General features: G+C 38.2%; 3 protein-coding genes across 4 annotated transcripts in view; 2 read left to right on the top strand and 1 right to left on the bottom strand.

The window, feature by feature from the left end:
- Positions 1 to 532: 532 nt before the first annotated feature.
- The window catches only part of LOC113669348 (uncharacterized), an 18,559-nt gene continuing 6,345 nt past the window's right edge, over positions 533 to 12,746 (bottom strand). Inside the window, exons 1-2 of one of the 2 annotated variants that reach the window (XM_027185363.2) lie at positions 1,681 to 2,439; positions 533 to 1,534 (exon numbers count right to left, since the gene is read on the bottom strand). In XM_027185363.2, the coding sequence (XP_027041164.2) occupies positions 630 to 1,487 (858 nt within the window). In that variant the 5' untranslated portion in view covers positions 1,488 to 1,534; positions 1,681 to 2,439 and the 3' untranslated portion in view covers positions 533 to 629. Of the gene's footprint in view, positions 1,535 to 1,680; positions 2,440 to 12,746 lie in introns of those variants that run through there. The other variant, XM_089184095.1, reaches the window with a different exon arrangement.
- On the top strand, positions 4,988 to 11,066 carry LOC113669342 (uncharacterized). The gene is made up of 7 exons (XM_027185358.2): positions 4,988 to 5,516; positions 7,378 to 7,443; positions 8,027 to 8,300; positions 8,630 to 8,869; positions 9,278 to 9,416; positions 9,502 to 9,618; positions 9,814 to 11,066. The coding sequence occupies exons 1-7, from the start codon at positions 5,100 to 5,102 to the stop codon at positions 10,190 to 10,192; spliced, it is 1,632 nt and encodes a 543-aa protein (XP_027041159.2). The 5' UTR covers positions 4,988 to 5,099; the 3' UTR covers positions 10,193 to 11,066.
- The window catches only part of LOC113669351 (uncharacterized), a 5,522-nt gene continuing 4,678 nt past the window's right edge, over positions 11,903 to 12,746 (top strand). Inside the window, exon 1 of the mRNA XM_027185365.2 lies at positions 11,903 to 12,463. Coding sequence (XP_027041166.2) covers positions 12,041 to 12,463 — 423 coding nt within the window. The 5' untranslated portion in view covers positions 11,903 to 12,040. The remainder of the gene's footprint in view (positions 12,464 to 12,746) is intronic.

Raw genomic sequence — 12,746 nt, 5'->3', positions numbered from 1 at the left:
AATGAAATTTCTCTCAGAGATGAAATAAAAAAAGGGTCTGGTCAACTAATATCAAATATCACCTTTAGTACATTCAGTACCATAATATTTGAAGAAAAGATTGGATTCCGCATTAAAAACATTTAAGCAAATAATGAATATTTTCTCGGGTGTGTGTCTGTTACTAGGGTGTTATTATTTTCTCATGTCAGTTCAAATCAAGAAAATTCTACTGTCTCGACCATTAAGAAGTTAGGACTGAGAAAGGGTAATTGCACTCTCAAAAGAAGATTCACGTGGCCTCGAAAAATCACAATTTTCCCCGTCCAATTATCAAGTAAAACTAATTGAGCTTTTAATCGATTTTTTAAAAAATCCTTTTTCTTAAATTTTCAATAATCGCCTCCTACAGAATCTGCTACCCACAGCGGTCGATATCGCGCTAAACTCTTTTTTTCCATCTACACTGTAAATAATCGTTGGGTCACTGAATGGAAAGTTGCTTTTCGAGCGACAATAGAGCCACCGGTCTGTAAGTTCGAAGAAAGGACTACAGCTTATGTTATTTTATTTTCTATTAAATATTACAATACCAAGTGTCTCAATTCTCATTTGCGGAAAAATAAAAAATCCGAAAATCATTCAGGTGTTTAGCATTTCGCTTTTGTGATGGTCATTATCTCTGACGCTTGTTTTCTTGCTTCTTCGTCTATCACTAGGAACATTTCATTGCCAAGCCGAACCCTTGGTATGTTTCTTCTCTTTATGCCGACTCTTTTTTTAACACCAATCTTCTCGTAAAAGGCAACCAATTCATTTTTGCAGCCTCCGATAATTTCTTTTGCTCCGAGACTGGAAGCTACTTGTAGTGCGTATGCACACATGCTCTTGCCCAGGCCCTGACCACGAAACTCGGGCTTTACAATAAGGGAGGACAGCGTAACGTTATGAGCTATGCTTGATGTAGGCGTCTCCAATATTTCAAACTCGTCGATAACTTTCGGATTTAGCAGCGATGGATCTAAACCAGCAACCTCCATAGACTGTTGAACTGCGGGAAACGGCAATCCCATCTTCAGCATTCTTATAAATTTATTCAAGTCAGGTGGCCTAGAGGCGGAAGTCTCTCGTAAAACACAATGAGCGATAACTTGCTTCACTCCATCGAACGTCCCCAAAGCAACCAAATGACAGGGGAAGGCATCACGTGACTCGATCATACTGGATGTACGCACATAGTTGGGTTCCTCAATACCCTCCGCGGTCACAGGTACTGACCACTCTGACGTCACGAGAGACGACGCATCTTTGGTATACTGCGGCACAACGTGAAGTTTGTAAAACTCAACATTGGTAATACGTGCAACATGGCTGCGTTTATACCAAAACCAGCAGATGGCCATGGTTAAAATGGCTACACCCCAAGGGACACTGTACCCCATAACTACAGCAACACTCACAAGTACCACACAAAGCATCAAAAACGACAATTGTTTTCCGTTTGCCATTATGCAACTTCCAGATGTATACTGCTACTGCAGCTGGCACAAAATTCCTGGAAAAGGGAAAGAAAAATTTAAAATAAAGAGACTATACGTTTTAGGAGGATTTTGATTGTTTCACCCCAAAAGCTCTCAAACTGCAATATTCCTATGATCCCCCTAATGTTGGCAGTTGAGTGCCAGTCAATTCTAGTCCCACCTTTATAATACGCTGGTGACGACTGTTCCCCTCCTCCGTTCTCCCTGATAACCATGTGATCCCCCCAAAAATCCTTTAAACCCCACCCAGGCGATGAACGTCTTTTACGGCAACCACTTTTAGCTGATTATAGACATTAATCACGGAAAGTGCATTGGAGTTCACATCGAGGAGTACATTACGCGTGACAGCGGAGACATCGCGACTCACGTGCCTCTTACGTCTTAGTAATCTCATTAGAAAGGCAAGAAAAAAAATCTTTCATTGGAAGTACGATCCGACGTTCTCGGAAAATCTCGTGCAGTTCCTTGACGAAGTTATTTGAGGTCTTCTTTCGAATGTTACAAGCTCGTGCGCGCATGTAATTTTCCTTTGCGCAACTTCTGTGCAGACAATAGGAAAGCCGGATAAACAGGCATCCTGGTTCATTTCCGGGCGTTGCTGCTCAAGTCAGAGTTTTCTTGCGGTAACAGAGAGACCAAGATGCCATGAAAATTTCCCACATCGGCTACAGAGATTGCGTTTTGCTGATGTGAAGGGTTCTTAAACCGCCCTTGAATTCAGGTTTCAAACAGTTAGCAAACACAAATGAATTAGTGTACTGTGCCAGATGATCAAGGTTTCTAGGATAGCCCCCGAAGCTTTGCATGCAGTTCGTGTTGTCCTTAAGTATAAGATGAAAGATTGAAGTTTTTTAAGAAAGGACCACGTCAGCGCTGCACGAAATTGTGTGCAGATATCCTGGCTACGCCTCTCTCTGCTCTGCTCAAAACTGGGGGGGGGGGGAAATCTTCCCAAGTGAAGGGAGGGGTGGGAAGGGGATTGGAAGCTAGAAATTGTTCGTGAAAATGGCCCTAAAATGATACATCCCTGAGATGTAGACAAACTTTAATCAAATAAAATCACAAATGTGATGTTCGTAGAACCTCGCGTAGGCAATTTGGGAAAAGAGAATCCATATACTGATGGTGCTAACAAAGGTTTCACAGATATTGCACGTGCACCACGGTGTTGCATCGACTTTGCGGGATTTAATACGTCAAAAAACCTTTTGAGCCAACTTAGTTTAGTTCAATAAGTAAAATTAAGCTTTTTATAGACCATCTGTTTAAATAACAATAAAGGGGGTAAGTTTTTAGAGAAACTGTGGTACTGCGTCGGTGGGAGAGTGTAACGGGGTAATTTGGTATCATTAACTGAGTTGATAACGTAAATTGTCCACCTTAAGGAGTTTCAAAGCTGACGTTTCGAGCGTTGGTGGTCGTTATCTGACAAAAGACTAGCGCTCGAAACGTCAGCTATGGAACTCTTTACGATGGCCAATTTACGTTATCAACTCAGTTGATAATACCAAATTACTCTTTTTAGATAACAAAACAGAAGTCTGATTACTAAATAGCGGCCTCAGAATTACAAATCTTGTACACCACATCATAACAATGGTTGGCAATAGCTACCCCCTACTACAAAGGATTAAGTCGAAAAGAGGTTTCAGTATGAAAAACACTTCCGACGCGTCTCAAAAGTTAGGAATTATGATTAGCTAACGCTGAGAAATATTCTTTACATTGGAAATCCATTCACTCATTTCCTGGATTAACTGCATGATTAGGCTTGTCGCGGCATAAAACAAACTTTCCATGTTTACTGGGTAAACTAAAGATAATTCACTTTGGTGATCCTAGCTTGCGCAAGTCAAATGTGCATTGAAAAGAGAAGCGTGCAAAGAACTTGTTATTGACAGAGTTTGACGGGTGAAGTGAATACCCAGTGGACGTTATTACTAATCTATGAGGAAGACAGATGATTTTTAATCAAAACAGTTGTAGTGTATAATTAACCCACGAAGATAGCGCTTTTATCAATCCCGAGTTCTCTCTCCGCGTTTTTTTATTATTTTTTTTACGCTCTCGCGATAGGCTAAGACCAGACCAAGACGCACACACCCAGTGTTCTGTAAAACTGGCTCTACGCTAGTGCACGCCGGAGAGAGAGAATTCCTTTACATGCCACACAAGGTCTTTATTGTGACTCACGTGGCGTTCTGACTAAATTGTTGTTGGCTATGCTTGAAAAAGATTACAGCTTGTAAGCCCCACTTGAATGAAAGTTTGTTGAGACAAAAAAAAATCACACAGATTGCTTTTTTAATAAACACTTTGGCATTATGATTATAACAAAAGAGTATCTGAAATGTTATTGTGGTTGTATAGCTGGGTTGTATGTGTAGACATGCACCATAACAGCGCCTTTAGGTGCCTTCACGGGCCTTTGGAGTTTTGTGCATTATGCTAGATCACGTAGCATCCTTTAAAACTTGGAAGTTCTTCTCTGGAGCCTGTTTTAACACCTAATACACCTAAGGGGAAAAATTTTTCCATTTTTTGTCCCGCCCCTTTTCTTTTGGTACATATGTATAGCATATTTAAGCCCGTTGAGAGAACGAGGTTTTTGTTACATGAAATAAAGTAAATCAAAACGTGACATTTTTTTCTGAACTTAGCGCTATTTTACGAACAAAAGAAAAAAAAAACGTGCAAAACAAAATTACTTTTCTCCTCTCTCATCTATGGGATTTCTCTTGCCATGTTTACCCTTAAAAGACTTCTGCAAATGCCCCCCAGATGTCTGCCAACGGGTAAAGTTTGTTCGCAACAAACAGAAAGACGGACTGACCCCCCGATGGCTGCATTATGAAATGTTGCCGAATGTCTGACGGGGTTTGACATGCAATGGCCTTTGAAAAAATCTTAATGAAATTAATGTTTTATCCCCAAAGTAACCTTTATGTTCAGGAAAAGAAAGAAAAAACCAACAGCACGATAACAAGAAAACTGTTTCCTCTTCTTGCCTTCACAAGACACTACATCTTGACGCACGCGAGGACCGGAAATGACTGTATGAAGAGCGCCAACGTTTCAGACAAAATGCATCGTTAAACGGAGCATCAGATTTTCAAAGAAAAAAAAGCCATCAAAAACTGCAATGTAATCTTGTAAATAAAAATTGACTCTGAAAAAATATTCCAGTATCCCTCCTTTCCCTTGGAGGCATACATCACGAATCTCACGTGAAGGAGAAGGAAGAGAAACCAACAGGTATTTCTTGTCACGTTTTGTTTACTTGACACAAAACCGGTTTGACGATCTTGTTTCCTCGTTTTCATCAACTGCCAGAAGGGCTTAGTCATGCTCGTATCTGATTGGTTCCCTAAAGAAATCTTGAGCTGACAGCCAATCAGAAAAGGGGACGTACGTGGGATTGAGAGGGGCGGCAACTAGGCGTACAACACGCAAAACGAAACTAAATTTATCGACGCAATCGAGCTCACCATGATGTCTGTCGAATTGTTCTTCGTTTTCTAGTGAGATTTCGCCTTAAATTCCCGTTGTTAAAAGTCAAGAGGACAATTTTTAGTCATGGCTGAAGTCCAAGATCTGAATTTAACGTTTTCTGGATGTGGTTTTTTGGGAATCTATCATCTCGGAGTTGTGTCTTGCTTGAAAGAAAACGCTCCGGCGCTCTTGAAACGAGTAAAATGTTATGGCGGCGCGAGTGCTGGTTCCTTTGCCGCAATTGCGTTGCTTTTAGACTTAGATGTTAGTGACAGTGCTGAGTTTGTAATCAGACTGGCTAAAAGAGCGAATTCTTTAACGCTAGGACCCCTTCATCCAAGCTTCAATGTCGTCAGAACTCTTCGTCGATCATTCGAAAGGATTCTGCCTCCCAACGCACATGAACTCGCCAGTGGAAGGCTTCATCTGTCGTTAACAAGAATTTCTGATCTCAAAAACGTTATTGTGTCTGAGTTCTTCTCTAAAGAAGATCTTGTTGAGGTGAGTTATGTTTCGTAATAATCATCTATGTCGTAAATTCATGGTCAACTTGATTTGCATTTCTGGCATTGTCGCTTCAGACGGTGTAATAGTCGCCCAAGCGCGGGATGGAATTTGCATAGAATGTAGCCAGGGTCATTCCTGGCCAGTGGTTCCCGTTTAAAGAAAAAATTTATCATCAAGGACCATTTATTGACCTGTTTTTTCCAGCAACAAAATTCTAAAAACCTTCTCGCGTGTTTTTCGTAAGGAGCGTGGTATTTTCCAGTTGCGTAATATGAAACTCGTGTGATAAAACACTGGGAGAGCGACACTATGATCCTATTTTCATGAAGAGGAAGTTTTAATTACAATTTTTTTGAGTTTAGGAACTTATTTCATTTTTAAGGCTTAGCTGTTTTCTGTTGCTCACCAAAATAATTTATTCGCGTGGGAAATTGCGCAGCGTGAGTGGAGTGTTTGTCTTAGCTTTGTGACGATTGTATGTAAAATAATAATCAGCTCACAGCGTCGCATGTTTTGAGGATTTGTTTTCGCTGTAAGAGTGTTTTCCTGCTGTTCAAAGAGGATATTAGAAATATTTTAGAGCATATGCCCCACCATGTTAATCTGTTTCCTACCCTTTTTGTTCAGAATTAAACCCAATTTTACGGTTGAAAAAAGATAGACACTCGGTTGCTTATGTATGCAAACATTTAAATATTCCTGACTAACCAGTATTTGCAATATTAATCAATCATTTGCATGGTATTTGGATGGCATGCTGTAACCTCTTAACAGTTAACTTGAAACTTGAGAAATAACAATTTATCAGCCCATTGTTAGTGGAAAGTTCTGCTTGCATCCGTTGAATTGTACAGTGGTTAAGTTCGGCAAAAGCCAAAATATATTTGATGCATCTTTGAATAAATGTTTAGGTTCATCTACATAATTTGTATCATCTCATTTTAATATGAAAAACTCAGCAGTGTTTTTGACAAGTACAATATTGTAGACAGCACAATAATGAAGACAGTCTCATGCAGTCTCACATTATTGTAGGCAGCAAAATAACAAAGGCAGTCTCATGGGCTACCACCAAAAGAGAAATAGATGGTTGATTGTAAGAATTTTAAAACGTCTACATACCTAAGTATTGGGTACCCTTTGTAATGGAAACATCCCACAATCTCATCTCAAGTTGCATTCCATTGCCACTAGTTACATAACCAACAAATTAACTAGACAATTTTGGGTTATAACCAATCATGATTGCCCTTAAATCACAGACATCTGAAAGTTGTTCTCAATTCTAAACTGTTGTAGCATAGAAAATGGTTAAAATTACAGTGCAATTATTTTGCCTCTGATACACATCACTATTTAGTGTGTAGCTTAAATCTTCTCAAAGACCATTTCAATTAGATTTTTCCAATCAGGCAGTACTCTTTCTACACCTCATACCATCTGTTTTCAACAATGTGAGTGTCGTTGTTATGTTTTGTTGAATTTTCCTAAAAGGATAGATGTCATTTCTCCAGTAGCATTCTTTGTTAATTTTTGTTACACCTCTTAGAACAGGAGGCTTAAGTCAGAATGAAGATTGTTGTTTAAAAAACCGTTTTGATGCTTTTCCAAAGACACTTCTGAAATACCTAGCCTTTATTGAAAACAACTGCTGATGTTTTAAAGTAAAACATCTTGTACAGGCTCATAATTCCAAAATTGTGAATGAATGCCTCTTTGTACTAACAACAACTGAAGGCAGATCTGTTGCCCCATCACCTTACTCATGACCTCTCACCATAAGTACTTCATTTTTGTGCGAGTACATATTATTTAAAACACTGAATGATGTTATGTACTTTATGCTTTGTTTCAGGCTTTGATTGCTAGCTCATATGTTCCTTTCTACTCTGGATTCCTTCCTGCAAAATTTAGGGGAAAGGTAAATATTAACATCATGTCATGTGGTTTAGTTTCCTGTTTTTCTTCTTGTTGAGTAGGATTAAGTTACAGGATTAATGATATTATTTCAATATGTGGGGTTCAGACATAATTGCTGATAGGTAAATAAGATTTTCCTTCCAGTAGACAGTCAGTCACAGAAAATAAAATATAGTTAAAAAATTTCTTTGGACCACAGTCGGTGTTTTACTGGCTGTAATGTGGGATGGGGATTCTACTGTTACATTCTTGCAAAAGTGTTAAAGGAATGAAAAAAAGGAAGATCTGAAACTTGAAAATTGACTCTAGCTAATCTGTGATAAAGGCACAAAAAGAATCCTGTGAAGGGCAAATCCTATAGATCTCCCTTCACAGACCTCCTTTAATTGAATTATTTGGAGACTATTGTCTACTTACAGCTTTAATCTCACAACTGCTTTCAAACACTTGAAAGGTTATTTATAGATCCTCTGTTACACAGAAGATGATGTCATTGTTCAGAAAAATTATTAAATTTCATGGGGTTGGCATGTAAATTTATTAGAGACCAAAATTGTTTCTAATCAACTGAATTGTGTTTTCAGTACTATGTAGATGGAGGGATTTCTGACAATCTCCCGCAGCACTTCAAAGAAGGTGAAACCATTACTGTTTCGCCTTTCAGTGGTGAGAGTGACATCTGTCCCAAGGACAGTTCTTCAAATGACTTCCACATTGAACTTCGAAATACCAGCATGCAGTTTACACTACAGAACCTGTACAGGTGTTCCCGTGCATTCTTTCCTCCACAACCAGATGTACTTTTTGATATGTGCAAGCAAGGATACAGAGACACGCTGAGATTTGTGAAGCAGCATTGTAAGTAGACATGTCTAGATGCACTGTTTCCATTCAAAATATTCTTTGTATGTCTGTCATAAGTTGATATGTGAAAGTTAACAAACATAAAGATTTTATAATTATTCTAATTTTACTGTCATCCTCATCATTATCATTCTGGTGAAGCTATGGAAGCCTTAAATTTGAGTTGTTACATAGGTATGACTACTTAAGGCAAGTTTACAAGAGCATTTCAACTGGTCAACGAGTGAATTTAACACAGTGACAGATATGGGACAGTCATTCAAGGCATTATGTGTTGTTCATGTTATTCAGTTAACATAGAGTTTTGCTGTTTTTCTTTCCAGATCCAGAGACTCTAAGGAAAGTCCCAGTCCAAAGACCTTCCATGTCTCAGTATCTTCACTCATCTTGGTCCAAGTCCAGCCATGGACTTGACAAACAACAGATCAGTGTCAGCTCACTGTCTGCATACAACCCATACAGTAGTGGAGAAGGAGATGCCTTTACAAGTTCCGAAAGTGATGAAACTGATAATGAATATTCAACAGAATTAGAGGAACAAGGAGAGTCCAAGCTCACCATCAGTAAGTTCATTTAACCCCTTGGTTCCTAAAATCAGTACCCATATTCTCCATAATGTTCTTTATACATTTCTTATGGTACGGACTAAAAGAAAATTTGTCTAAGAATTCAGAGCTTCACTAGTTGACAGTTATTTTCTTTATTCTTATGACCTTAATGTGTGATTCAGGGTTGATATTAGGAGAAATTAGAAGCTAGTCACTCATAGGGTTCAGAAGAGGAATTGATTTGGACAAAATGAAGTTGAATTGAATTTAGAATACTTTACATTCAAACAACAGAAACTGAAGAATGTGAAATTCATTTGTTTATGCTCCCTTAATAAATAAATAGTAAGTTACATTTGAAATGTTCATAAGAGACAATGTGAAGAGTCATTCTTAATTCTTGATTATCCATTTCTATTCCAGTACTTCACCGTACAAGTGAGGCTGTGAACGAGGCTGAACTTTGGTCATGCTTCTTCATTCGCCGGGTGTTTTGGGTGTTGAAACTTGCAGCAAAACCATGTGTGATTTCTCTGAAACAAATCTCGCATCTTGCAAACATGTAAGTTTACCTTGGTCTGCATTGTTAGAATTTGTCTGAGAGACTTTGAATGAATCTGATATTCTGTTGTTTTCCTTTCCTTTAGAATCCTAGAGTCACTACCAAAAGTGGAGAAAACAGGAAATGAGTTCCTCGATGAGCTGTTATCCATGGTTTATATGGTGATTCACACCTACCAGGACAAGCATCAAGTCCAGTGCTGGTATGTATTGTTTGGATTGCAAATAATTTGTCACCATTCAGCAAATGTGTTTGTTTCAACTACTCACACTGTTTTCTTTTGCTTGGGTTACACCTCACAAAGTTCTCTCAATAGCTGATCACAACTAATAGTTAAGGAGACTAGTGACTAACTGTGCACACACTAGAATAACCAATGCTCTTCTATTTTCTCTAGGAAAAAGTCTGGACGAGCCATAACTTCAGGACAATGGCAGGAAGACATTGCCTGTGTAAATGAAGGAAGGTCTAGCGAAAATGACCAACAGCAAGTCGAGCATTCTGATGATGACAGTGACATAGAAGTCTTAGTGGCAGAAAATACAGAAAGCTTAATCCAAAGTGCAATGAGATGGGATGATAATGTTAGTAACCACCCATTTATTACTGCCAGCGATAGACACAGCAGTCAGAATCTGACAAGATGCCAGTGTCAAGGAGCAAGTAATGTAGACAAAGCCCTTGGAGTTTCAGATGATTATGTTGTCTTAGATGGTTATGAGACTGATGTTGAATCTGAATTCAGTGGGAATGAAGAACTTCAGGAGTGCCAATAACAAGGCCTTGTACAAACTGCTGTGGCCTAATTATTTACAGTTGTTGATGAGCATTTTTAGTTTTCTTACAGACAAGAATCATAGGAATCTCCGGCATTATTTTGTAATCAAAGATTAAGACATTTAGGGTTCTTCTCTCAGAAGAAAACAGACATTATCAGGCTAAATTTGTTCATTATGTGCATGGGCTACTTAACTCACAGACATGAGATCAAAAGATATTTCTGGGAAAATATAATATATATATAAAAGGACGTCAAGGAAACTCAGATATCTGTGGAAAGACAAACCTATTTAAAATTGCCGGAAAATTTTTAAATGGTTTAGTAATTCTTTGCTGGGCAGGTCTTTACTAGCTTGTGCTTAAGAGTTTGATGACTGTGTCTTGTCATCTATCAAGAGGGAAACTGCATTAACTAAGTAGCACAATACAAAAGGAAGCTATTATGTTGAAGTATGTACAACAACTGAAAATTATGATGGGCCAAATTTCTATTTTATTAGGAATACAAAAGGTAAAGTCTTATTCAATTTGCTTTTTCCATGGTGTTGACTAGACAGGTATTTGGTTTGGTGCAATGGTAATTGTACAGAAATAATTTTATTGTATAAAGATATTTGATTTTAGTCTTTACACAAGATTGTGGTATGAAGAAATATATAATAAATAAAACCACTCAAATTTTAATTAGAATGAAGCAGCAAATAATTATGGCCTTGTAATTAATATTATTGCTGTAGTTTTTTAAAAGTTTACCACTGGGATATTTTATACATGAATGCAAAAGAAAATTGCCATTATTTTCATCTGATGTACAGTATGAGTTCTAATAATATACATAATTTAATAATAAAATGAAAATTGTGGTGTGAATGAGAGTGATTTACTTTGTAAATCTTAAACACATCAGAGTGCAAGCACACTATTGATCAAAATGGCATGCAAGGGTCTTTTATTTTGAGATAATCTTTACCAGGAAAATAGTCTTTTACATGGTGTTACTCCATGAAACCCATATGCATTGTTTGTTGATTTAGTTTGGCCACACAAGATGGTCATGAGTTGGTGGCATTTTATGATACTCTTGTGGTGAGCCATGGGAACACAATTCATTGCAGGAGAATACCCCCTTCTCTGCATAAAAAAAAAACAACAACAACAACAGTACTTAACAATTTTGCATCATCAAGGATGAGAGCTGGAATTCTACAACCAGCCCATCTTCTCCAGTATGGTAAAGGGCCCTTGAAACAGTTCAAACAAGTTGATTTCCTGATATACATTCACTATGGTTGTCTCCTAAGGATGCATTGCTCCCTATCTGTTGTTATTTGATCAGATTAGAATTAAGTCTTCAATTTGTGCGATTCTTGGTTTTTAAATATCTTACATCTACCTTTCTAAGTTGTTCACTCTCAGACATCTATCTCACCGTTTTTCTACTGACCTTTACTAACCTATCTTTCGTTGAAGACTCTTTCAGTGACCTTTTGTCCTTGATTGACCTTCGCTCCCTCACTGACTTTTACTCCTTTATTTAAACAATGTCATCATTCACACACTACAAGTTAAATGGTACTCACAAGGAACCGAGACGAGTATTTGGTAGTACCGGAAGCAAAATCTGACACACAAACACGTACCGGTTTACAAAAACTCGCGCGAAATCACAAGGTCAACAAAGGTGACTTCCGGTCATGTGAACAAATACAGTGATCCTCATTTATGATGTCATAATAAGCGGGCGATTTGCCCGGTCGGCCGAAGAATTATTTATTACACTTGAAAATTTGTTACATGTACACACCTTCAACGGACAAACTGCCGAAGATTGAAATTTTCTAAACATGTCTGACGTCCAAGATTTAAACTTGACTTTTTCGGGCTGCGGATTTTTGGGAATCTACCACATTGGAGTGATGTCTTGTCTAGAACAAAACGCGAGCAGTTTTTTGGGTCGGGTGAGATGTTTTGGAGGAGCAAGTGCAGGTGCTTTTGCTGCTGTCGGTTTAGTTATGAACTTGGACATCTCTGACATTGTAGAATCGGTTCTAAGACTCGGTAAAAGAGCAAATTCTCTTTCACTTGGACCATTTCATCCGAGTTTTCAGGTCGTCAAAACTGTCCGGAAAGCGTTTGACAGAATGTTGCCTGACAATGCACACGAGATAGCGACTGGACGATTGCACATTTCACTGAGTCAAGTCACTCTCACAGGCTTTAAAAATGTCATCATTTCTGAATTTTATTCTAAAGAGGATCTCATTGAGGTAAGTTAAGATTAAAGGTTAAATTGAGGTTTATGAGCGAAGTCTAATCGTAGGTTAAATCCATTTGGAAAGATCGCAGTGCTCGCTTTAATTTATATTAGTTAAAATGTATTTGATAGCTTATGATACGTTTTCCGTGTGTATGTTATTGTAGTTGTTAGTTAGATTTATTTCATCAGCTGAGTAAAGATCGATCGTGCGATCAAACAATTGTCAGTCGCGTTTTTTATGTCTGTAAGATGTTGACAGGTCAAGAGAAGTTCTGAGCTGATGACAGTCCCCA

Source organism: Pocillopora damicornis, chromosome 10 (genome assembly GCF_964200805.1).
Source record: "Pocillopora damicornis chromosome 10, jaPocDami1.2, whole genome shotgun sequence".
NCBI lineage: Eukaryota > Metazoa > Cnidaria > Anthozoa > Scleractinia > Pocilloporidae > Pocillopora > Pocillopora damicornis.
The sequence above is the reverse complement of the archived record's forward strand: the minus strand, read 5'-3'. Positions and strand labels throughout refer to the sequence as shown.